Source organism: Pongo pygmaeus, chromosome 5, assembly GCF_028885625.2.
Source record: "Pongo pygmaeus isolate AG05252 chromosome 5, NHGRI_mPonPyg2-v2.0_pri, whole genome shotgun sequence".
Taxonomy (NCBI): Eukaryota; Metazoa; Chordata; class Mammalia; order Primates; family Hominidae; genus Pongo; species Pongo pygmaeus.
Window position 1 is genome coordinate 22,323,702 of NC_072378.2, and position 26,829 is coordinate 22,350,530.

Below are 26,829 nucleotides of genomic sequence, written 5' to 3' on the forward strand. Positions count from 1 at the left end.
GAGAAGGGAATTGGTAGAGACCCCGGGAAGGGGTCGGCCATGACCTAGTGCTATTGCTACTTCATTGCTTGGAGAGGTTATAATACATGAGTTTCTTGTGGGGCAGATGACACATAGCTGACCTCATACCAGTTTTCTTCAACAGAGTTCCTGAAGGATGAGGGGAACAATAGCAGAGGCCGTGGAGAATGCTACGGATGGCAGAGCTATGGGGCGAATAGGAGAATCAAGCCAGAGCATTTCCCCTGGGAAAGAAACTAAACTGTGTGGTGTCCTCACTAGTTGGTATCTTGGAAATTACAAATCAACTCCACTAGAAAGACACCCACTACTCAGAGAAAATCCAAAGTTGGTCCCTGTCAACAAGGGGAAGGGTACAATAGTACTACCTAAGTCAGTGATGTTTGAACTTTTTCATCTCTCCTAGTCCTCTATCCCATTCCAACACAGCCAGAGGAATGGAGATCCAGAAGAGAGAGGGGGAAGAAAAGTTGCAGGAATTGACCACATCTGCTTTCTCTGTTAGGTCCTTTGAGCTAACACAGAGGGAGAGAAAAGCATTAAATAATTTAAATATGGAGTTGAAACCTGACTGGACCAGACTTGTTAGACTCAGAATTACTAGAACATGAAATGTGTGTAAGATAATGCGAAAGAGATGGGAATTTAGTAGAGAATGATTGAACACAGCTATTAGAAAAAGAGAAATCCATGTCATGTTTATATCCTAACAATTTTTAGACTGCTCAGTAAACTCCATACTATTTGGAGGCTTTGCAGTTGCACAGTACTTATATTGTCTGTCATAATACTGAACGTTAACTGACAGAACATGCCTGCTTTCATAAAGAATCCAGAGAATTCAATCTTCTTTGTAGAATGACTAGCATGATTAATAATCTAACTCTTTGATTGTAATAACTTGACTCACAATAATCTACTGTGATTTTAAAGTAAGCTGTTAATTGTCTTATGTGCAAGGCTAGCTTCTGTTGTTTGTGACACATTCTGATAAGAATTTCTTAATGGGAGTGATAGATTTTCTTTTGATTTTCTATTAAATGAAGAGAAGAAACTTTGACAAATTGGCATTTTAGATCTTGATGTCTCTAAGGAGTCAGTTTTTATTTTTTAAGAGGAGACCTGTTACACCCAAGCATGGATTCAAAAGAGATAAAACTAAAAGAAGCTTGCAATGGAATGGATCATTAAGGACCTTCTCAGAAATAGATGAAATGGATGTGGGCTTAGCAGTTGTTGTTGTGGATGATTCGGCACTTCAGGAGCTTGAGATAATTGTCGATTTTATGTGAATCCCTGCGTAGGCAGTGGAGCAGGTTATAATAAGCAGAAAGGCGAGACTCTTCATCATCCATCTGCAGGGATGGAAGTCCCGACCAGACAGGGTAGATCTCATTTTCTTTGGTTTCAGGATGAACCTAATCACACAAAAAAAGAGTGACTTATTCTTCATATTATTAGTATTTGTATGTCCTTGTTCTTTCTAACTGTTGAATTAAGAATTGAGAATGAGATATGAATGTGAAGTTTTAGACAAAGGCAATGATTTTTGTATATGTGGGCCAGTGTATCAGAAACCTATTAATCTAAAAACTAGAAGCAGAATACATGTTTAGGTTTTCTGACATCTACGTGATCACAGATGAAGTATGTTTTTGCAAGAGTAGAGAGATGAAGAACCGGAAAGGTACTATGTAAATATTGACATAGATTTGACGAAGAGACAATGGAGTAGCTAGCTTCGGTGCTCTCACTAGAGGAACTATTTCATTTCCCTAGTCTTGTCCCTGATGTATCCTTTGTGCTTTATTCTTTCTGACATCATTTATTTTCTTTCTGCTCTGAACTCACTCTATTCCCTATATAGTGTGTGTTCCAAAAACTTTAAAAAAGATGAAGATTGTACTTGTACTTGATGCTTTGGGGTACAGATAATTTAGTGATGACCATGACTAAGAAAAGCTGCTTACATACTCAGGAGATTTTCATTTCCTCAAATTTCTAGGAGAAACAATTGCTTTCTTTTGAGGTCCCTGGGCTGGGAGGTGCTGGGAAAAGCACCTACAAGAAAAGGGTACAGGCCGGGTGTGGTGGCTTACACTGGTTCACACACTTCGGGAGACAGAGGCAGGTGGATCACTTGAGGTCAGGAGTTCAAGACCAGCCTGGCCAACATGGTGAAATCCCATCTCTACAAAAACATGCAAAAATTAGCCGTGCCTAGTGGTGCACACCTGTTGTCCCAGCTACTTGGGAGGCTGGGGCATGAGCATCGCTTGAACCCGGGAGGCAGAGATTGCAGTGAGCCGAGATCATGCCACTGCACTCCAGCATGGGTGACACAGTGAGACCTTGTCTAAAACAAAAAGGTCGGGGGGTGGCTGGCAGCAACCCTTCAGTGGTGAGGGCTGTGTGGTAGGGTTGGGGGCATGGCTGTGATAACAAAAGGAGGCTGAGCAGCACAACAGAGGGCATGCTATGTTTCTTCACACTCTATAAGCCTTTGCAAACCAGGAAAGTCCAGAGGTCTTAGAGACCAAGTAACCATTTTAACAACTTTAGGGATGTCTGCTAGTTTGGAGAGCTATTAGGTATATATCTGCTAGTTTGGAGAGCTATTAGGTATATATCTGGATGTAGACACTGATCTATCTGGATGTAGACCTTTTCCTATGGAGTGAGAATGTTTTTCAAATCTGGGATTCCCTATTGGAATTTAAAGTGTGTGTGTGTGTGTGTGCGTGTGTGTGTGTGTGTGTGTGTGTGTATTCATTGACTGGCTTTATGTTTTTAGTTTTAGTTTTTGTTATTTGAGCCCTAAGACAAAATTTACTGTGTAAGGGATAATGATATGAACAAGGCTAAATAAATAAGTGGTAGAGAAAAAAGAACAGAAAATGAAGTACTATAGAACAAATTAGTGACCTCAGAAATTAGGTTTACAGTAATGAAGAAAATAACTGGAAAATCAAAGTATTTATTTTATACATTCCAAGGTTAAAATGTGCTTTGTGTTTGTTTTGGACATATTTTTCTCGCATGAAAATAACAAAAATGATACATGATAATATGTACTTGGTACACAAAAAGAGAAATACAAAAATTGTTCCTGTTATTATTCCTATAATCATATATTTTTCTTTAGATGGTACATTATCCCTGAAAACCTCAGAAGCTGTTTAGGTATTATCTCACTAATGTTGAAATTATCCCATCTGAATGGAGATATCTATTGCAAATACTAACACAATCTAAATATGACTGATTATTTGGGAGAGATTAAGTACAATGACATGAGTTTTGATTTTGGAGTCCCAAGAAAAAACAACATTTAGAATGAGACAACTTTCTATAAATTACAAAATGAAGACATTCCAGAAAAGGTATATCTCCTTCTTTTGTGACTCCCTGCAATCTAGTGCTTGTGGGACCTCCTGAAATCAATGCAACCTGTGTGCACTGATGTCATCGTCTTGTCATGTTAATATCTGCTCCTCCCTGACAAGTCTGTGCAGCAGATCGGGGTGAGTGGCTGATGGCCCACCCAATCTGATTTTGGTTTTCTTCTTTCTCCCTTCCCACTCTCATCCTCTGGCGAGGGGAGAAAAGAGAAAGAATTTTCAATAGTGGGTGTCCTGGGATACTCTGCAGAAAACATGTATCTTGCAGATTCTATTCTCTAGTTTTCTGTCCCTTGAAAACACTCAACTTCTTGTCCTCAGGAAGGGGCAAGTCTTTTGTAGTTTTGCATATAGTGTAGGGAAAATGACATCTGTCAAATAGCCTTCTAAGATTCATTTACATTAGAATTTATGACTATGAATGACTAGGCTCTTGCTTTATTTAATAGCGGTCTAAAATATGGAATGCCTAAATTTCCTTCTTTCAAAGGGAAATATTTCTCATCACAGAGGTCACCGCTTATATTAATGAGAAAAAGAAAGAAGCACCAGGAGGCTGCTCACCTGGCTGACTATCAGCTCCATGCCCTCTAGAAGCCGTTTGGTTTGCTCCTCAATCTCTACGGCTTTGGATAGGATAGCCTCTGGGGCTTCTTGCATACCACGTACTTCCGTGACTAGATGATACAGAGGCTCATTCCAGGATCGCAATATGCTGACTATCAGGCTCAGAAAGTCTTTTTGCTATGAAACCATATAGAACAATTGCATTGAAATAGGTAAAATACAATGGGGTTAGTTACATGTGATTTTTGCTTAGAGAGGCTGTACTAAAATATCTTTTTTTATTCCTATGTGTAGGTACATTTTTCTTTAGGTGATGGAAGTTGTAGAAAAGTCAAATTTAAACTATTGGCCTAAACTTTGCTAAAATTAAAGAAAATCTGGCTTATTTCAGTAACCACTTTTTCTAATGAGAGTTCTAATTGATGAAATGAAGAATTTTGTTTTTCCTCTGAAATTCTACCATCTGTCCACTTAGTAAGATCTTTCGTATATGATTGATTTGCTTGTCCCTGGGGAGAAACTAAAGTTTTGCTGGAACTCAGTAGGTGCCCAGAGTATCTGACTCATGAGAAATAGATTCCACTGGGGTCCATGCCAAGGGGCCCAAATCACTGTCATCCAAGCGTTCATTCATACTAATGAATCAAATTGTTCATCGAACTATTCATTTTTGATTTGTAGTTTTATTTTGGGATCCTAGAACGAAGAGACAATGAAGATGACATGGAATTCATCAACATGCTTTCCTTGATCTATACAACTCCCTGCCCCATGCTGCTGGCAGAGCAGTCTGTTCTCTTGGCTTGTGCAGGTGAATAAAATGGAACCAATGTTATCTTGAATAACCATGGAACTCACAATGGAGTTCTGGCTGCCTACTTTTTGCTTACTACCACGATCGTGTAGGAGACGCCAAGTAGCTGATTATCTCTGATTTAAAATGCTTACTTTGTAGATGTCCGTGAACTAGTCTAGTGGTAACAAAATGAAGAATAAAGAAGAAATAAATGGACATTGCCATGGAAACATGTAAGAGGATATGAAAGAAAGGAGCTGTAAAGAGGTACAGGCCATAAAGTGAGTGTCAGTATAGTTTTTCTGGGAGCATTGCAACACAATGACTAAGAGTAAGGGTTCTGAATAGAATGAAGCCCAGGCTCACTGCTTACTTGCCATGTGACTGGTATAAATTCCATAACCTTTCTGGGCCTCAGTTTCCTTATCTCAGTGAGTGTAATGACAGTACCTTGTGTTATAGGATTTTTATGAGGATTAAATATAGTAATGCCCATAAAGTATCTGACAATGTAGTACAAGTTGAGCATTCCTAATTAAAAAATCTGAAATCTGCAATACTCCAATGAGCATTTTTTTTAGCATCATGTAGGTGCTCAAAAAACTTAGGATTCTTCAGTATTTGGGATTTCTGATTAGTGATAACCTGTAGATCTCAATAAATATTTCCTCTTCCTCCTCCTTCTCCCCTTTCTCTTTCTCCTCCTCTTATTACCATAATTATTATTAATGAACATAGCAGACAGAAATATTGGTGCCATTCCTAAACTTGTAAATGGAGAATACATTGAATTTGTAGGTGGCATGTATATAAAGACGTTTGTTTTAAATCACGTTAAGGCTGTGGTTATGGTAGGCAACCAAAAGCGAGAGATCATAGATCATAGCAGTAGACGACTGAAACTGAGATACATGATTGGGGCTTGATATACAGACTTCGTAGTCATCAGAACAGTGGCAATTGTAGCTGTGAAAAGCAAAATATTATGTTTTACAGGATCTGTATTTTTTGTGAGGGGAGTGGTGACTTTTAACTAAGAAGTAAGAGAGGGCAGAAGAGTCAGTGAAGAATGAAAAAGTAGGTGTCAGAGTAGCAGAAATAGAACCAGAGTAGTCTTGAAAGTCCAGAAGAGATGGCTCCAATAGTGCAGGGGTCAGTAATGTAACATGCTGTTGATGTAGGAGTCACAAGTAATATGTAATAAATAAAACTGCATTTGTTTTTCTTACATATGCATAAATGTATATTTACCCACAGAAGTCCAATTCAGTTCAAACTTTCATATACTGTATATACAATCCTAGCGACAAGGCATTGGTTAAAATAATGTTATCTGCAAGGACAATGTATGGATCTGCTATTTAGATTGCTGCTACCATCTTTACTTAGCATTTGATTTGACTCATATTTCATCAACTATATAATGTAATTTTTTGACTGCTTATTCTTCCTATATTTTTCTCTGCATGTACAATTACCACTAGCTATTACAGCACCTATCACCATGATAATACCCATATATTGCCTTGCTTGTTTTGGTGCAAAGCCTGGATGAAGGACTCACATTGATCTGTTGGGCTTGCTCCTTGTCTTCGGGGGTGGCAAGGGAAGAAGTGTGGCAGCTGTTGATGGCCTTGGTGATGAACCCCCGGCCATGGGTATACCGTTTATCCTGGAAATGATGAGACAAATTCAATTAGTTGGGGTTGTTTGGGCATTGAATAAATGAATCCATTACCAGAATACTAATACCTTTGGCAGATGTGTAATTTTTAAAAATTAGAGCTACATAAAAATGAAAACTAAAGAATTAAGAAAGTAACCCTTTTGCCTACCTCCCCCCCCCCACCGCATTATCTCTGTAAACTCATTTTTTCATCTAGTTTTCATAAATCTCAATCTTTTTCCTTCTTTGCAATTCCCTTGTTGTTTACTTTTACCATTCACACAAATCACACAAGTTGCTATTTGGAAAGCAAATGCTAAAAATAGCAAAAATATGCAACATTAAATGTTGTATTGAGAATCATCTTTCTTCAGCATTTGAGCCAAATGCCATAGTGCAAATGTATTTACATGTATTCATTTAATCTCTTGTTTACTGTGGGCCCAAACTGATACACTTCTGTTAATAGGCATTATAAAATTATAACTTTTCTCTAAAAAGTTTCTCTGAGTCCACACACCTATACCTTACCAAGTTCATGATAGACACGGAATACAACTTTTTTAAATTATGACAAAATAAGTCAGAAACACAGGGCACACAATTTTAGGAAATATAAACAATGGACTGAGGATAAGAACAGAATAAAAAATGAGCTGACTCATTGACAGGAAAGACTAGTCTTTGGCAAAACTTATAAAAGTCTAAAGGAATTACTAGGAAGATTTGGAAGACAAAAGATGGCCAATCAAAAATGGAGGATGAAAGCGAAATCAGAGAGTAAAAATAATTTTATAAATGTATGTTTATTCTCTATGGAGGCTCTTGATTTATTAAAGCCCTAATCTATTGTCTGCTCCTTGATTGACCTAGAAGAGTTAACCTATGATTTCCAAAATAGGTTATTCAGAAATAGAGTGCATATTTCTGAAAAAGAAAAAGGGAGGAAGGAAGGAAGGAGGGAAGGAAGGAAAAGAGGAAGAAAGGAAGGAAGGAAAGAAGGAAGGGAGGGAACAAGGGAGGGAGGGAGGGGAAGCAAGGAAGGAAGGAAGGGGAAGGGAAGGGAAGGGAAGAAGGAAGGAAGGAGGGAAGGAAGGAAAAGAGGAAGAAAGGAAGGAAGGAAAGAAGGAAGGGAGGGAACAAGGGAGGGAGGGAGGGGAAGCAAGGAAGGAAGGAAGGAAGGGGAAGGGAAGGGAAGGGAAGAAGGAAGGAAGGAGGGAAGCAAGGAAGGAAGGAAGGAAGGAAGGAACAAGGGAGGGAGGGGAAGCAAGGAAGGAAGGAAGGGAGGAAGGAAAGAAGGAAGGATGGAGGGAACAAGGGATGGAGGGAGGAAAGGAAGGAAGGAAGCAAGGAAGGAAGGAAGGGAAGGGAGGAAGGAAGGGAATGGAAGGAAGGAAGGAAAGAAGGGAGGAAAAGAAAGAAAAAAGCACTGGTTTCCAATTCTAAACTAGCTCTTTATTGTAATTATAAAGCCATATACTGAAAATCTCAGAAAAATTATTTCTAGCATCTTGGGGTTTTTGAAAAGTTATTGTTTGTTTATTTTCCCCACCATGGATTCAGCTCAGTTTAATTCTATTCAATCCACCCAATTCGCTGCAGTGCGGTTCTTCATTATTGGGTATCTATTCCGTGCTAAGTGAAGAATGCCTGTGGAGTCTGACCTCTACATTCAAGAACAAGAAATCAACACTCTTCCTTCTCCGCAGCCCCACCTAAGCATGCTTTAGGTCAGGTGTTTAAATTTTTTTATTTTTTAAAAAAAAGTGAATTAAAGCAAAAATTTAAAAATCATTACATTCTTTGAGAATCTTTGAGATTTCATGGCACTGTCCCTTTCTTCTTGTTCCACATCTTATGAGCTGGTGTCTTCTTTCACATGTTAAAGTGTGTCATTTGAAATTTGGCTCGGGAGGTTTTCTAGGTTAACATGTAGCAGAGCCCAATAGTTCATGTGAAGGCTCCTTCAGGGAGGAAGCCAGAAGCGTGGTACTTACAAATTCGCTGAACATTTCTGAGGAGAGGTTATGGATGTAGTGGGACAGGACGACTGCGCGGTCAAACAGGTCTCGAAGGGTCACCTGGCATCTGGCAGCCCCGCCGGGACAGATGGGCAAGGGGGCCACGCTCTGGCACAGGAGCAGGTTTGACACCAGCAGCAGCAGGAGGGACCCTGCTTAAATAAGAACGCGAGCCACTCTGAGATGATCTATTCCACGGAGGTTTTCAAAAGTAATCCTGCCGAGGAAAGCCTTATTGCTCCCCACTGCCCTCAGCTGCCTGATTTGCTACTGCAATGGCTGGGATGGGGGAAGAACAAACGCCTTCCACTGTGTAAATGTAGATATATAATGATGTTTGCGCAGATATATAGTTTGAGAAGTGGGTTACTTCCTGCATTTTTGTACGGCTCTCAGAAGTGCTTCTGTACTTTGCAAACATTTGGAGCTTAAATTAATTCTGAGCTAGGGTGTTTGGATCATTCTCTTAAGATAGTTTAATGTCTTGGGAGTTTTTGCAGATTTTCAGCCGTCAGGCTGTCCAGCACTTTGTAATTTTTTTTTTTAACTAGGTGTGTCTGATAATTTACATTTTAGACACTGATATAACAAAAACAGCACAGTTGCTCCTTTCGATTTATCATCCTGCCTGATAAGAATAAACACATGATTGTTTGATTGCTAATACTGAGTATGAAAAGAATTCTAACATAAAAATGATGCTGTAGCTTAGATTTGCTAACTCATAATAGTCCCATGCATGTGTTTGACACTTTGCCAAAAGCATTAAATTTTTTTTTCTATATTTGAGCTTCATAATAACCTTGTGAGATACACTGTGCCTTTGTAATTATCATCAAATTATATTGATGAAACAGATGGCTTAGGGAGGTTAAGTGATTTTCCCCAAGTCGTATTATTAGTGGGTGAGAGAGGCATGATGCCAATACTGTGGTCTTTGCACATCGTCTTGTCACATTGCGTACACCTGTGGGCTCTCAGTCTGCATCTGTGTAATGGGGGCCGCATGAGTAGCGGTGATGGCTCAGTGTTTACATAGGTTGTTGCCATCACTTTTAAAGAATAACAAGTTCTTTGCCTTTGATTGATTGCTTCACAACAAAGGCCCCAGAAAGCTTGATTTTATCCACTTTTCCTGCTCTAATTACAAAACACTCTGATCATTGTTGAAGGTTTTCAAAGCTTTGTCATCAATTTGCTATCCCAGCAAATGGACAGTTATAGTCCTGTAACATATCAATAATTTATACTTTCAAAAGGAAAGAAATGATATATAGCTACCAAATTAAAATCACTTGTTAACTTCAGTGGCATTACCCCAAAAGAATGCCCAATATAAAACTGTGTTTATCACAAAATTTAAGTCCTTCAAAACCTTTAATAAATGCAATCGGAAATGCATTTATTAAGATATGCAAGATAAAACTAGGCAAATGCTAAAGTTTAGTTTGTGAAAAAGTACCTAAACCTAAACACTTAAAAATACCTAAAAAATTGCTTAGTGTAGGAAGTGACTAAACCTTTTAGTTGTAAAATAAAATTTTTGTTTGAGATGATTCCTATTACAGACTTTTAATTTTTCAAAAACATGATGCTTCCAAAAAGTTTATTTTATGCATACTATAATCATATGATGAAACCAAATGTATATTTTATCTGTATGTGTAAATAAAATGTGCTTTGTAGATAGAGAAATTGGAATAGCAGGTCTAGGAAATTCACAACTGGATAGATATTCTGTAACTCTGAGTACATTTATCTGCACATTTAGCATGGAAGGGATTTTTAAAGCCCAAGATGAGATAAAATAGACACGTTTTTGTTCTTCATTTCATTAGAAACACATTTTATGGTTGTTACTAATTTATTTTCCTTGCAAATGTCAACCAAGAAAGTAAAGGTGATTAGTTATTACTAGGCAGCCTGTTTTTCCTTTTGAAATGTCATTTGGCTTGAACCAAATTGACAAAGAATAGAAAAGACAATTCTGTTGTTAGTGTCTATTTTATGGCTTCACAATTGAAAGTTTCATCAGGTTGATTCAAGTTGGCCAATCCACATTAGAGGCCTGATAACCAGAAAATGTTACTTTGTCCCTTTGAGAGTTGTGGCAAATTGGACCCACAGACTCTTTGAGTCTTATTCTAGTCCAGAGTTTCTCAATCTTGATATTATTGGCATTTTGAGTTGAATAATTCCTTGTTCTGGGGGCTGTCCCGTGCATTGAAGGATGTTTAGTAGCATCTCCGATCACTACCCATTAGATACCAATAGCACTTTTCCCTCACTTCCCCACCTCAGTTAAGACAACCCAAAACATCTCCCGACATTGCCAAATGCCTCTGGGAGACGAGAGGATTCCCCTATTTGAGAACCATTGTTCTGTTCTATGGTGCCCTTGTAAAATTGCTTCCTAGAGGAATCATTAGATTGTGCTTCTAAACCTTGTAAACCTGCAAGCTCTTGTTATTAGTTAAAATTTCACATTAATCCCCCCACAGGAGTGTTGATACAACCAACAACCCAGTGAGTTGTCACACATACCTTTCCATGGCGATCCTTTGATGTTCATGTTGGTGATCGTTGCGGGAAACACACTTCACCAGAGAAGATCTGGAAGTCTCACGGTTTTCTCTTTCCCAGATATTGGCTTTATAAACCTTTGACATCTTCATGAATATAATGAATCAGGCATTCGTTTCCCTTTTCCTGGTCATCTATTTCCGTCATTGAGATTACCCCCATAATTTCAAACATCAAATGGTATTTTATTTCTTATTCATATTCAGGAAGACATACTGGCCAGAAATGAACATTCTAGGAAGGATTTTGATTAATTAGGCCAAAAGGAAATGAGAGAAATGATGAAGGTGAGATCTGAGACTAGTTTGGTTTGGAGGATCTATAAAACTACAGAAGTCATTTACTTTAAAATTTATCTTATTTCTCTATAGTTTGTTGAATATATAGGATTATATTTCACTTAGGTGACAGTCTCATGTATTATCAGTTATCAAGTTTCTTCCTCAAGATTGATAGGTAAAGATTTTAAAATTTTTACACTAAATACCAAGAGATATAGAATAAGGATTGAGAAATCAGGATTTTCAGTCCCCTGTTACACTGTCATTAAATTTCCCTGATTTTGTTGCTTTTTACATTTTGTTTTGTCTTTTTAAAATACACATTTTGTTTTGTCTTTTTAAAAATACATTGTGTTTCGTCTTTTTAAAAATAGCATATCTGTATGGTACTTTGAAAGTACATCTTCATCTGTTTATTTCTTTTGATTTTAACATATGTGTTAAGTGGTATTATTCTCTCCAGTTTACAGATGAAGAAACAGAAGCTTGGAGAGACTAAAGGTAAAGAATATGAAAGAAGCAGTTCAGTGCAAAAGTAATTGCGGTTTTGGGCTTCACTTTTAAATGGTAAAAACTGCAGTCACTTTTGCACCAGCCTAATAATTCTATAGTTGAGTTAAATGAAGAAACAATTATTACTTCATGGAAAATCAGGAGTCACGTGAGGAAGGCTGGGAAATGAATTCTCTTGTAAACATCCTGTGGACCCACTTCTAAGACAAACAAGCTATAACCCCTGATTTAAGAGTTTATTTTGGGGAAGTGATACAGTAGTTTTCCAGGGCAAACACACACGTGCGTGCACACACACACACACACAGACACACTTACACACATCATTCTGGTATACCATGTAATAAACTGAAATTCTAGCCAGTAATTTGCACTCTTTTCAAGGATAGGAGTGTGTAAACTGTTAGTAACTCCTCATCTCTCTACCTTCTCTGACCCTGAGCCACTCTGGGGCCAAGGTGACAAAAATTCATCTTTCATGGGCTTAAAAATTCCATTCACCTTTTGGAAATTTCCTAAATGAAATGATTATAATGAATAAGAACTAAGTTTTATTGATGACTTTCTCTAATTTTTAAGTCCATGCATCTCAAGCAGGCTGTGACCTTTAGTTTCAAATTTGCTGTCTCTTACAATAGACTGATGAATGAGGTAATTTAAAAAATAATCTTCCTATGGCATTTACTTTTTCCATAGTTCCTAGAGCCACATATGTGCTTTAGCAATTATCTGACTAAGTGCTCTTATGGGGACCTAGAAATCTTAACAAAGACTAACGTCTCTGAAAAACTATCTTCCTAATTGCCTTAGTTTAAGACAATCCTACATTTTGAATCATAAACATCAAATGTGATGATTCATAGACTCTCTCAATCTGAAAGCTGGGTCAGGATTCCATATACTCACATTAGGTATTCATTTTTTCCCTGGATGGCGAGAGTCTGAATTATTAAGAAAGCAGAGCTGTGTGGCAGAGAAATTAACATTATCCTATATTCTCCTCCTCGCCCATAAACTTAAGAGTAAGAGAGTCTGTTATAAGAACTGACAATGACAACTTAATCTTAAAATTTAAAGGTGTTGCAACATTCGTAGATAGCCAGGATAACAGCAATCTAAGAAAACCTAAGCTGTGTTTATTCAGTGGCAGTCAGTCGATTTATTTGACTGCAAAGAGGTACATGTTTCTCTGTAAAATTTATCGTGTGTCTCCTTGCTGCTCCACAGCCCCACATTTCCTGTGAATGGAATATTGAAATATACAAATAATGCAAAGACATATATTATGCAAAAATCATGGTTGTCCTAACTCTTCTAACTGCTATACATGTTACCCTCTTTCACCTTAATTTTTATATGTGCTTTCTTGCCAGCCTTTCTCTTTATCAAACTGTGCCCTTAATTTAAAACAACAAAGAAGTTCAGTAAGAATAGGGTTGTATATTTTAAAACTTTACCAAACTTCATTTGTTTGCCATTTTTGGTCTGACAGCTTGTGATGCAACTGAGGGGTGATGATTGATTTATGTCAAGTAGCTGAATAAATAGCTCAAATGATGCTAAAGTTCCCATGCTGTGTTTACTACCTGAAACTAATAAACAAGTTTGCCATCTTTTCTAAAGAACTCTAATTTTTAACATTAAGTAACATCAGGTTGGTTTTTATTCCTAATTTAGAACAAAGTTTGTATTTTCTTTTGTTTATCTGTTTTTAAGTTTGGAATAATTTTGTTTTTTCTTCTGTCACATATGAAGCAAAGTATATTTAAAAATCCTTCACAGGCTGGGCGCAGTGGCTCACGTCTGTAATCCCAGCACTTTGGGAGGCTAAGGCAGGCGGATAAAGAGATCAGGAGTTCAACACCAGTCTGATCAATATGGTGAAACCCTGTATCTACTAAAAATACAAAAATTAGCTAGGCGTGGTGGTGGGCGCCTGTAGTCCCAGCTACTCAGGAGGCTGAGGCAGGAGAATCGCTTGAACCCAGGAGGCGGAGGTTGCAGTGAGCCAAGATCACGCCACTGCACTCCAGCCTGGGCGACAGAGGGAGACTCCATCTCAAAAAAACAAAAAAAAATTTCTTCACATAACTTAGGAGGTGTCTATTGCAAGACATGCTAAGGGATATTAAAGAGTGAAAGAAATTAAGAGTTAAAAAAATCCTCAGAATGAATGTATCACAAAGATATTTCAATTTATATTAGTAGTGAATTGTCTTAAATAAAATGAAATATGAAATGATTAAAGGAGTATTGTCTATGAATTGAAAAATTCTGAATAGTCATCTTCTAATGACTAAAAAATTAAATAGGACGTATGCTGTTTTCAATATAAAATATTAGACAATGTAAAGGGCACATTGGAGAAAAGATCAATAGTGGTTTTTTTTGAATGGCACTATTTCTAGAATAAGCAAAATGCAATGACTTAATTACATCCTACTATTTAGATTAACTTCATACATATTGTTGAATTGAATTTGGCCTAATGCTGCCCCATTTTCAGTAAACTGCAATCTAACTTAGTATGTAAACAAACTGCAACCTAAATTAAGAATACATTCTTGTAACAAGTAGCTGAGTCTTGGCCAATCTTAGCAGCTGAGCTTTCAGCCAATTACAGGCTACAGACTGCTCAGATATGTCCAAATAAGGCAAAGGAGGAGCTGTAATCAATGACACTATTTCTGTTTGTCATTTTATTTTTCTGTCTGTAAATACTGCCTGCCCACTTTGCAGAATGGAGCTCTCTAAACCATTACTCGTTTAGGGTGCTGCCTCATTCATTAATTGTCTCTTTGCTCGTTTAAACTCTGCTAAAATTAATTTATCTAAAGTTTTTTCTTTTAACAATAATAAGACATGCTTTTGTTTTTTTGGAAGTGTTCATGTTCAGTGTTTGTTTTTGCTAGGGCTTTGGAGATCATCAGTTTCCCTCAGTGACCCCAGAATGCAAGTTCTTAATCTGTTGTCAGTGCCTTGAGGGCATTTACTCCTTAAATAAGAAAACCATAGTGGAAGCATTTGGAAATTTCCCCTGTAATTCTTATTTTTTTCTTTTAATTACTGCTATACTATTCATATCCTGTGGTCTAGTTCTATGAAGTCTCTATGAATTATATGTCCCATGCTTGTTCTGAATCATGTGTGCCTTTGTACACATTTTAATGCCTGATATAAAATAATGCCAGATTTAAGGATGATGTGCCCAGTCTTCACAAATGTAAATCCCACTCTTTGAGAGTTATGTTTTCTTTAGGCAAAAGAATTAAATAGTTAGCTGTATGCTAATCAGAAGTGAGGTGGATGACAACTTTTCTTGTGAAAGGTTCCTCACACTTCAACATTCTGTGCATGTGCACAGGCACACACATTTCTCATCTGTTGGAAAGTAGAGCTGAAGCATGCCTACTTCTAGCTAGGGATCAGTTGGTCTATCTATCTACTTATTTATTACCTATCTGTTAATCATCTCTTATTATTATCTAATAGGAAATGGGACTCTCAGCCATGCTTACTTCCAGGGATAATTTTAAATTTTATAATTTAAAATTCTAATCAGCACAGGCACCATCAAATAGAGCAGAAACTATAGTGATAGATCAGGGTGCCTGAGGCCCCCTGAAATGATAGGCATTGATTTTTTTATTGTTTCATAGTGGTGAGACTGTAGGGGTTGACCTATTTGAGGGACTGGGGGAGTCTAGAGGAATCAGGGCACTTGGAAAGTCAGGGAAGTGAGTCTGTACTGAGAAGTATTTTGATATTGTAACAACTCTTAGGGCCATGCATGTGCGGACACACTATTACCCCTAACTTCCTCCACTGCCAATTTTTTTGCCTGTATTGAAAAGATTCAGATTGAAAAGTAGAGCAGGCTCTTCAGAGAAAATGCTACCCTTCGAATCCAGCCTACATACCCTTTATCCTCCAATACATTTTTCTGTTAGAATTTGTCTAAAATATCTTAGCTGTGACATATCTGCTTAGTTTTTTTTTCTTATTTATTCATTCATGTCTTGTCAGTATAACCAAAGGGATGATTTTTTTAGGAAAGCTTTTTACCATTGGGGTTGACCTGGAAGAAAATGGACATATAAATAAGAATTAATTCTTTGATGGAATGCTCTATTGTCCAACAGTAATTAAAGCATATATAATACTAGGCTTTTAAATGATATATGGGAATGTAAAAGTTCAAGGTGATGAAGAAGTCTTATGGGAAAGGCAGATCACAGAATCATGGATCTCACTAATGCTAATAAAATAAATGGAAAATAAGATTAAAAAGAAACTAAAAAATAACACTTGTTATCAAAAGTGGAAGGAAGTATGAACATGTTCATTTTAAAAAATGGTTTATATCTGAGAATCAATAGATACAGTCAAGCTGATTTTTTATCAGTTACGATTTGAACAAATGATGCAAAGTTCTGACTATAACCCTTAGAAAAATGGAAAACAGATCGTAAACCTTTTAAGTTGTCAGAAAAAGAAAATACACATACCCACACACACTCACACACCCAAAACACAAGACATTCCATTTAACAGAAAATAGAAAAAAAAGGATATGTAGGCAACAAAAATATGCAATTAGGGGGCAGAATAAAATCAAGTATATTGAGATAAATCTACTTATTGAAAGAAAAAAATGACTCAGTTTCTCTAAAAATGGCAAATCCCAATTAAATGCTTATATACAAGTGACATATCTTGTAGGGGAGAAGAGATTCCGTTTCTTGCCCATAGATAGGTTCATGCCTGACAGTCCTATAACAAAAGACAGAGTAACAAAAGAAAAACCTACAGATATATTCAATATAAATTTACATGAAAAAGAGCCTTCAGAAATGAAGAACCAAAGAAACAGAGAGATGTGTATTTTTATGCTTAAGGTTGATAAAGAGTGGACAGTCAAGTAGAAATACAATTGTACAAAAAGGAGTATGATCTGAAATGACTGAGCATTAATAAACTGTAGGGAACTTACCAAAGCCTGTATGTTCCGATTCTTCTTGGTGTCTCTGTCTTTGAGGGTACTTCTGGAATGAAGGTTCTTATGACCTACTTTATAGAAACGTCAGAGGATTCTTTTATGGCCTGCTTCAGGGGAGAAGGGTGGGAGAAGCTTACAGAGTGAACTTCCTGTTTTTGCTGTTTTCTGAAATGCCAAGATGCCATATTTTGTGGTAGTGTGTTCTGAACCCCATCAATCTAAATGAGTGGTTTTCAAAGGGCAAACAGTTAGGAGGTGATTCTGCCTCCCAGGAGACATTTGGCAATGTGTGAAGATGTTTATGACTGTCATAACTGGAAGTGGGGGTGCTGCTGGCATCTGGTGAGCAGAGACCAGATATGTTGCTAAACATCTTACAACACACAGAGCAGCCCTCAGAACAAAATATTATGCCATCCAAATGTCAGTAGTGCTGCTGTTGAAAAACCTAGATTAAAATGCAGTGTCTAAAAAAGTTAAAGTACAAAAAATCACACCAAGCAAGTTAAATTGCTGGAGTAATAAATTTAGTACTAGGCAAAAATGTTAAAGCAAAGTACAGTACTTTGTGATATTGTATTGATATGCAGTCACTAATGGAGATGAGACTGTCTATAGTCTTTTTGCAATCAATAATAGGATCAAAAATATTAAGCACATATTAAGCAAATGTGAGGGGAAATTAACCAAGATACAAGAGTAGGATATGGGTGTGTGTATTTCAAGCACCTAGAACATCTACAATAGAACATATGGCAAAAATAATATATAAATAGTTTGTTTTGTTTTCTCTTACTGGTTACCATGATTGTTTAATGGCTGAATATAAACAATTCTTTGAGTTCTTATCTATGTTAATAGATATCTATGTTAATTTTTGTTGGCATTCAACCTTGTACTGCCCCCTTTGGCTGTCTTATTCAATGTCATGACTTTACTTGTCACACCGTGAAGATGATCCCAGCTCTGTTTATCTCTCCCTAAGTTGATTTCTGAGCTACTAATTACCTGCTAGACATTTCAATCTATATGTCTACAAGTAAGATATGTTGAATTATTAAAGAAAATCCTTAACGATTCATCTTTTCTCTCAAACAGCTTCTCAGTCAACACTTAACATCTCAGAGTTGTGTTTATTTCCTTTTCTTTTGTTTCCCTTGTATCACACTCAACCAGTTGGCAGATGGCAATTATTCTGTCTCTCTAACTCCATAAAATTCTCTTTCCTCCTCTCTCCAGGTTATCTTGACCTGCATATTACAATAGCTTCTCTTCCATTTTCTCCTGCCTATGTTCAATTCAATTTCAATCTGTTCATCCATTAAGAAGATTAACCATCCTGAGGCTCAACTTCTGGACAATCTCTAATTTGTCTAAATCATAGTGTTTTAGAGGTAGAGGAAACATGGACTAATTCTAACCAAATATCACATTACAGAAATAAAGAAAATGATGTAAACATATTTAATTACTGAAAGAACTGGCACTGGAACTCCAATTCTTTCTCCTGCCATACTGGTAATATTTCTTCTTGCCTTCTGTCTGCCCACTTCTATACGCCTTTTTATGTGCCCACTGAGCTTCTTATACAGCTGATGATAAGTCTTGGTGAGGAGATAAAGATGTGACCTTGAAGACACGTTGTGAAACACATTATTACTTCAAGGAAAAATGCCAAGGTAATTGGGTTTCCAAAGAGAGAGGAGAGATAAATGGAATGTTCTGAAGAATTCAGCATCTTTAAGAAAACATGGCCACTGTCAAAGATAATTTGCGTGTGATTCTAAATCATGTTATAAAAACAATACGTTTGTTAGACTATTTCTTAATGAGTTATGCAGATAAGGGATGAGAAGCTATTAATTTTTTTTGTCTTCAAATTGGTCTTTGATTTATCTGCCATTTCGGTCTCTAAGAATTCTTTTACTAATATGAGCCTTGCGTGTGTCATAAAATTTTCATTTAACTTTTTCACTTGTCACTTCTACATCATTAGTGGAATGAAAGTCAAAGAATTCTTGTAAATTAAAAAAAGAGATAAAAGGTTATCTGTCGACCACTTAAGAGAAGCTATGCTATTATTACCACTGGAGGTGATGTGGCATTTGAATGTTCTCTTTTCTACAGGCCTTTTTGTACTGATATCTTATAAAATTAACTTAATAGATGAGAAATAGTGTGTTTCATCCAGAAGGGAGAATTGATTTCATAAAGAAACAAAGAGAATGAATATAAGTTTCTGTTAATAACTGCAGAATAACAGATAGTCTTTAATTTCAGCTACACCTGAAAACAGAGAAAGTGTCCATTGGAATAAGTGGAAATCATAGGTACATATGTAGGAGACAGATACGAAATTGTGAGAATGTTTTCATGTTTGGTTTATAAAAAGCTTTTTCATTGAGGTTATGTCAATTATATAGGAGTACATATTTTATCATTTAAGAATATGTTTTGAAGATAACTATGTGAAATAACTATCTTCCAAACTCTCAGCTACATGAATGAAGTTAACAGTGAAATAATTATTTATGTGTTTTAATCTAAAGAGAACTTTAATGCCAAATGTCAAGAAAGAAGTTTTTTTGTTTTTGTTTTTTTCCATTTCCAGGTAGTTTCAAAAAGTATTCATTGCATTTGCTTGTGTAGGTCTGTATCTTATTTTTGTTCAAAACCTTTTAAATTTTTATTTATAGGTTGGCAAATTAGATGGTTAAAAACAGTCAATCAAATTGTAGGTTTTGTAGGCCCTAAGGAATTGGTGAAATTATGAATGATTTTTACCTTTCAAACTCCTTGGATGACCCAAACAATGACGAAAATAATGAAATCCCTTTTTTTAGTGCTCTGATCAAAATCCTATAACATGCCATTGTTGTGTAGATTTTATCCATGTTACTTGAGTAGTTTAACTTCAAAACGTGTACAAATTTTACTCACTGTGTATGTGTTGGCAGCCACTAGACATGTGTATGTGTTTGTTCTGAATTACTCAGATAATCGTCCCAATCTCACTGTGTATCACAAAACTTTACTACATGCGAAATATACTTTAATTCCTCATCAGTGTTTTAAAATTTTTGGAAGATATATTTTTAAAAATTACACAGAGTATTTTCATTATATGAAGTATTTCTAGCAATACAACTCAAAATTTCAAATCCCATAAAAATGATCCCATTGGAGCTTTCAGTAACTCTGCAGGAAGGTCTAGAATATGAAAGTGAAAATAAGACAGCTTTTAATGGACTAAAAAATTTCATATTACATGTATATAAAATAAAGGGTAAAAAAATAAGTTCTAGATAGCATCTTATCACCCAGGTCCATTTCCACTGATAACCACTGCTTCAAAGGTTAAATTAAAATGCACACCTGCAGAATATTTGTGTGTTTAAATAATTCATTAAAAGTGGAATATTCCTTCCTGTTTGGCCAATTCCTTAATGAATATATTTGCATTTAATAATAGCATCTTACCTTTAGAGCTTTCTTGCTCATTTTCTCTGCCTTTATCCTAAGCAGTCAGATTTCCAAGGTTAAGACCAAAGGCTTTGTAAAAATGTCATGGGTTTGTCCTTGTCAAAAAAAATAAATAAATAAAACCTCAAAAGTCTTTTCTGGCAGTTTACTTCAATGTCATTTCAAGCATAAGAAACTTTATATCATCCCAGACATGAAATCAAAAATATTATTTTGTACTGTTATGAAAGATTTTATTATGTATATTTTGCCTTTGGACAGGCATATTTTAGGGCAGTTCATAAAGATGACATTACAACTGTTTTACTTTCATTACAACCCCAAATTACAAATTTATGTCTTAAGCCTTGTCTTTGTAGAAAGGGTTGTATGAAAGCAAACTCCAAGATGTTAAATGAAGCAATATGCTTATTTTTAAGAACATATTTGACATTGTTTGTTAACAAGTTATATAGACTCACGTACACATTATTGAATAAGGGGAAAGAAGTTTTGAATTAAATTATTTGCTCCAATTCTGGCTTACTCTATCAGTACCTACATGACAAAATAGTTACTTTATTACCAAATTTGATGGATATGATTTGTCTTGCTTTGTGAAAATTCCTGATGCCTCCACATTTCCTTTTGGTCATGAAGCTTCATAAACTAGCTATAGCTAGCAACTTCCAGTGATACCTAATCCTGCCAAGGTATTATGAAATCAGACAGGCCAAGTACTCATTTGCAACAGTGGCCTCTCTGCATAGGGCTGATTTGGTGATACTTTGAATAATGTTTAGAATATCCTCAGTAAGAGAGACTATAAATAGTTGTTTTGATTATCTATGGCTGCAAAAAACAAAAACAAAACAAAACAAAAAAACTACCCTCAAATTTTGTGGCTTTAAACAACAACAATCAATTTGTTATTACCTCTCATGGCTCTCGCTTGGGATCTTTCATGTGGATTACAGCCAAATGGTGGCTAGAGCTAAACATACCTTGAAGGCTTCTTCACTCACATGTTTGTTAGTTGATACTGGCTGTCAGCTGGGATTGTCCATCAGAATTCCTACTCAGGGCCTCTCCATATGCTGGGGGCTTCCTCACAGCATGGGGGAAAGTCTCTAGAGCAACTAACCCAAAAAGACTGCGCAGAAACTCTACCTCCTTCTATCAACAGCCTTGGAAGTTACAGAGTATCATTTCCTTCGTGGTTACCGGCAGGCCTGGATTCAAGGGATAAAATAGACCCAAACTCTCATTGAGAGAGGTGTCAATATCACATTGTAAGAAAATTGTGTGGAATGGAAGATTTTGTCCTATCCATCTTGAAGAACATAATCTGTGATAATCGTTGTATTCCAGGGCTAATATCATTACCTACTTCTTTAATTATTCTGCAATGACCTTTGATGTCTACTATCTTTTTTTTGGGGGGGACAGAGTCTCCCTGTTGCCCAGGCTGGAGTGAAGTGGTGCGACCTCAGCTCCACCACAACCTCTGCCTCCTGGGTTGAAGCGATTCTCCTGCCTCAACCTCCTGGGTAGCTGGGACTACAGGCACATGCCACCATGCCTGGCTAATTTTTGTATTTTTAGTAGAGATGGGGTTTCACTATGTTGGCCAGGCTGGTTTTGAACTCCTGACCTCATGATTAGCCTGCCTCAGCCTCCCAAAGTGCTCTGATTACAGGCGTGAGCCACCAGGCCCGGCTGATGTCTACTATCTAATTAATATTTTTTACTCAACAGCAGCACATTTCCTCATATTCTATTTCAGGGTTGCCAGATAGTGGCAGATTCCTCCTTTGGCTGAAATAACTGTTTTTTTTTGTTTTTTTTTTTTTGAGACGGAGTCTTGCTCTGTCGCCCGGGCTGGAGTGCAGTGGCGTGATCTCAGCTCACTGCAAACTCTGCCTCCGGGGTTCACGCCATTCTCCTGCCTCAGCCTCCCAAGTAGCTGGGACTGCAGGTGCCCACCACCATGCCCAGCTAATTTTTTGTATTTTTAGTAGAGGCGGGGTTTCACGTGTTAGCCAGGATGGTCTCGATCTCCTGACCTCATGATCCTCCTGCCTCGGCCTCCCAAAGTTCTGGGATTGCTGTTTCTAAAACCATTTCTTCTAACCTGGAACACAAGTCTTGCAAAGGAAAAAATACTAAATAATTATTTTGTTTCCAGAATCTAGATCAGACATTAGCAAACTTTTTATTAAAAAAAAAAACAGTAAATATTTTAGGCTTTGCTAGGCAAGACAAAATCAAGGGTAGTATGTAAGTACTTATATAAGTATTTAAAAATGTAACCATTAAAAAATGTAATTACAATTCTTACCTCATGGGCTGTGCATGAGCTAAGAATTCAAACAGCTAGTGGACTGCCTTTGGCTGGCAAGGTATAGTTCGTCAACCTCTGGCCTAGAATGCTAGGCAGTAGTGCAAATCAAAATTTGTAAAGCCCATGGATGACTTTTCATTTGGTTTTATGAATGTGTGTAGATGTTGAAAAAATCTGACTCTACACCTATACTGGGCATTGCAAATTTCTGCTTAAAGCTTTCAGTTTTAATTGCAAAGAATCTGCAGCATAATTTGATGGGCTTTTCGCAAAATCTGTCAATCAATTTAAGTTATAAAACAAGTGTGAAAGCAAATCTATAAATATCCAGAGCAAGGTAAAAAAGTATTCAAAAAATTCAATTTCTTTTCTCTTCCTGTTGGACCTTAGTGAAGAACAGAGGCAAAGTATTCATTCATCATATTTTATTGTCATTATTGTTCTATGCATAGCTACTCCCATTTTTTTTCTTTCTATCAGTCATCATCTATCTGCTGTTATCTCCTTCTGAACTCCCTTTCCTTTCCCCATCAACACCATTCTAATATGTTTGAATGAATGAATTTGTATGTGTTGCTGCAAAATATGAATTTTTTGTTGAGTGTGCATATATTTTTAATTTACTTAGGTATCGTCTTAGAGACCTCTGATCTTTGTCTTGGTTTTCCTTCACTCAGTTATATGTTGATGATGCTTTCACGGTGCTGTATTACATGTAGTTTGTCATTTCTAACTCTTTTATAATACTTCAATGACTGCATCCACGTTTTACCTATCCACTCTTCCAGAGTGCATCTACTGCCTGTCCTACTATACACAATACTGTGATACACATTTCTGTATGTGCCTTTGTGTGAAAGAGTGATAGAACATTCTCTTATAAAGAAATTGAAATTGGAGGTCTAGTGAAAATTGTGACTAAGTCAGTGCTTTACAGATCCCCTTGAACTATTACAATTTCTGTCATACAATTCAGTGATAACACACACAGAATATACTGAAAAGAAACAATACAAAAGGATTTCATTAAGAGTGCAATTCCAATGATTATTCCATTGGAACTAAATTGATTCACTTGTTTAGATTTGATTGAACTGACAGTCACTGTCTTAAAAATGAACATTAATGCATTTGAGTTCTTGTCAACATTTTAGTAGTTGCTCTAGAGATTACAATATATACTCATAGTTTTTCCCAGGCTAGTTAACATTAATAATGTTCCATGCCACATAAAATATAGCAACTTTGCAATTGTATAGGTCTATTTACCTCTCCTATCCTTTCTACTATAGTTGTCATATGGATTACATATATATGTATACGTATGTGTATATATATGTATATGTATGTATATACATGTATATGTATGTGTATATATGTATATGTGTGTGTGTACATATATATATATGTTGTGCAACTCATAAAAACTACAGTTTTGCTTCACAGACTGTGAAAATAGTTTTATATATTTACCATTTCTGGTGTTTTCCATTCCTTCCTAAAGGTCCAAATTTACTTCTGCTATTATTTTCCCTAGGCCGAAAAACATGCATTAGCATTTCTTATATTACAAGTGTACTTATGACAAATGCTCTCAGTTTTTAAAATCTAAAAAAGGATTTTGTCTTTATTCTTATTTATTTATTTATTATTATTTTTTTTTGAGATGGAGTCTCACTCTGTTGCCCAGGCCGGAGTGCAGTGGTGTGATCTTGGCTCACTGCAAGCTCCGCCTCCTGGGTTCACGCCATTCTCCTGCCTCAGCCTCCCGAGTAGCTGGGACTACAGGTGCCCCCCACCATGCCCGGCTAATTTTTTGTATTTTTAGTAGAGACAGGGTTTCACCATGTTAGCCAGGATAGTCTCTATCTCCTGACCTCGTGATCCATCTGCCTGGGCCTCCCAAAGTGCTGGGATTACAGGCGTGAGCCACCACGCCCTTTATTGTTAAGAGATAGCTTTGCTAGATGAAAATTATTAGTTCATTTTTTTTCTCTTCAAGCACTTTGAGTATGTTATGCCAATGTCTTTTGGCATCCATAATTTAGGATGAGAAGTCATTTGTTAACTAACCATGATCTCATATGTGTAATGTATTGTTTTCTTCCTGCTACTTTCAGATATATTTTCTCTTTTTGGGTTTCAAATAGTATGACTATTATGTTCTTAGACATGCTTGTTTTTGAATTTATACTGCTTGAGTTTCACTGAGATTGTCATATGTGTACATCTACTATTTTTACCAATTGGGTAACTTTTTGTTTATCATTTATTTGAATATTTTTGTCCCATTTTCTTTGCTTCTTCAGTAAATTGGACTTTCGTTTTTCTCCCACAGTCCTTAAGGCTGTGGTCATTCTTCAATTTTTTTCTTTCTTCTTCAGATTAGATAATTTCCATGATCCTATCTTCAAGTTTACTGTTTACTTTGTCACCCCCATTTTCCTGCTAAGCTCTTTCTATGATTTTTTTAAAAAATATAGGTACTAAACTTTTCTGAAATTTTCATTAGGTTCTTTTCCATTCCATTTTTCTGCTGAGATTCCTACTTTTTCATTCATTATGAGCATTTTTTTCTTCATGTCATTTGTCATAATTGATGATTGTTTTAAAATTCTTTTCTTGTAGTTCTAACACCTCAGTCATCTATAGATTGAACTCTGTTGTCTTTCATTCTGATGATGAGTGACAACTTCTTATTTCCTCATATGTCAAGTAATTTTGGATTGCATTCTTGTCATTGTAAATATAGGTTGTCTTTAGATTTTGTTATGGTCTCCTGAAGAGCATCACTGTTGTTTGCTTGTTTTAATTGGCAATTGATTTAACAAGATTCAAACTTCAAACTCCATTTCATGTGTGGCAATTCAAAATCTCAGTTCAGCTGTGCTGTTTGGAGTCACACACACACACACACACACACACACACACACACACACACTCTCTCTCTCTCTCTCTCTTTAGCCAGAAATTTGCATAGAGTTTATACATAGAATTTTGGGTCCCTCCTCCTTTCTGTTTTCTTCCCATCTTGAATTCTTCTTTCACTTTTCAGTGGCTACAATTGTCCAGAATAATTCTGGGGTTCCTACCAGAGTTTTAGCCACAGTGAATGCTGTTATTATAATCTCTCCTCAGGCTAAAAGCCATGCAATATCGGAAAATCATCCTTGCCATTCCTTTTTCTGAATGTTGACTCTCCTCTGCCATTTTTTTTTTTTTTTTGGTGTCACTCTCCAGTATATTTAAATAGATTTCTGCTTGTTTTTCTTTTCCTTCCTTTCCCCTTTCTCCTCTCTCCATTCCTTCTTTCTTTCTTTCCTCTTCCTTTTCTCCTCTTCTCTGTTCTTTCCTCCCTCACTTCTTGCTTGCTTCCTTCCTTTTGTTCTCTCTCCTTTCTTTGTTTCATTTGTTTCATTCCTTCTTTTCTCCTTCCTTCCTTCCTTCTTTCCCTCTTTCTCGCATTCCCTCTCTTCTCTGATTCTTTCTTCCTGTCTTTTATTTCACCAGAATTCATCATTGTTATCAGCAGAAGGATAGGGTATGCTAGGAGATTCAAGTCCATGCAAATTTCAGGATGATAACCAATGCTTCTTTGAAATCCAACAAAAACAAATATTTTAATATTCTACACTGAATAATAGATATGTTCTCATAGTTATAAGATAAACCACGTGTATTAGTCTGTTTTCACGCTGCTGATAAAGACATACCCAAGACTGGGTAATTTATAAAGAAAAAGGTTTAATGGACTCACAGTTCCACGTGGCTGGGGAGGCCTCATAATCATGCCAGAAGACAAAGGAAGAGCAAAGGGACTTCTTACATGGACGTGGACAGAGAGAATGACAGCCAAGTGAAAGCAGAAACCCCTCATAAAACCATCAGATTTTGTGAGACTTATTCACTACCATGAGAATAGTATGGGGGAAACCACCCCCATGTTTCAGTTATCTTCCACTGGGTCCCTCCCATAACACTTGGGAGTTATGCGAGCTACAATTCAAGATGAGATTTGGGTGGGGACACAGCCAAACCATATCATCATGATCTATTTTATATAAAACAGTGTTTTAGTTGGATAAGAAATAATTTCCAATAGCATTTTAAAAACTGTACTAGGCTGTTCTTGCATCACTATAAGGGAATACTTGAGACTAGGTAATTTATAAGAA

General features: G+C 36.6%; 1 protein-coding gene across 7 annotated transcripts; it reads right to left on the reverse strand.

Moving 5' to 3' along the window:
- Positions 1 to 1,091: 1,091 nt before the first annotated feature.
- PRL (prolactin) lies at positions 1,092 to 17,016 on the reverse strand. Of its 7 annotated transcripts, none has more exons than XM_054491687.2 (6): positions 16,843 to 17,016; positions 11,017 to 11,141; positions 8,449 to 8,624; positions 6,350 to 6,457; positions 3,987 to 4,166; positions 1,092 to 1,439 (listed from the first exon to the last, which is right to left on the reverse strand). In XM_054491687.2, the coding sequence occupies exons 2-6, from the start codon at positions 11,042 to 11,044 to the stop codon at positions 1,248 to 1,250; spliced, it is 684 nt and encodes a 227-aa protein (XP_054347662.1). In that variant the 5' UTR covers positions 11,045 to 11,141; positions 16,843 to 17,016; the 3' UTR covers positions 1,092 to 1,247. The 7 variants fall into 7 exon arrangements, with proteins under 7 accessions (XP_054347662.1, XP_054347661.1, XP_063521744.1 ...); XM_054491686.2 differs by having other exon boundaries at positions 11,017 to 11,289; positions 16,829 to 17,010; XM_063665674.1 differs by having other exon boundaries at positions 1,097 to 1,439; positions 8,449 to 8,627; positions 16,843 to 17,010.
- Positions 17,017 to 26,829: the final 9,813 nt, after the last annotated feature.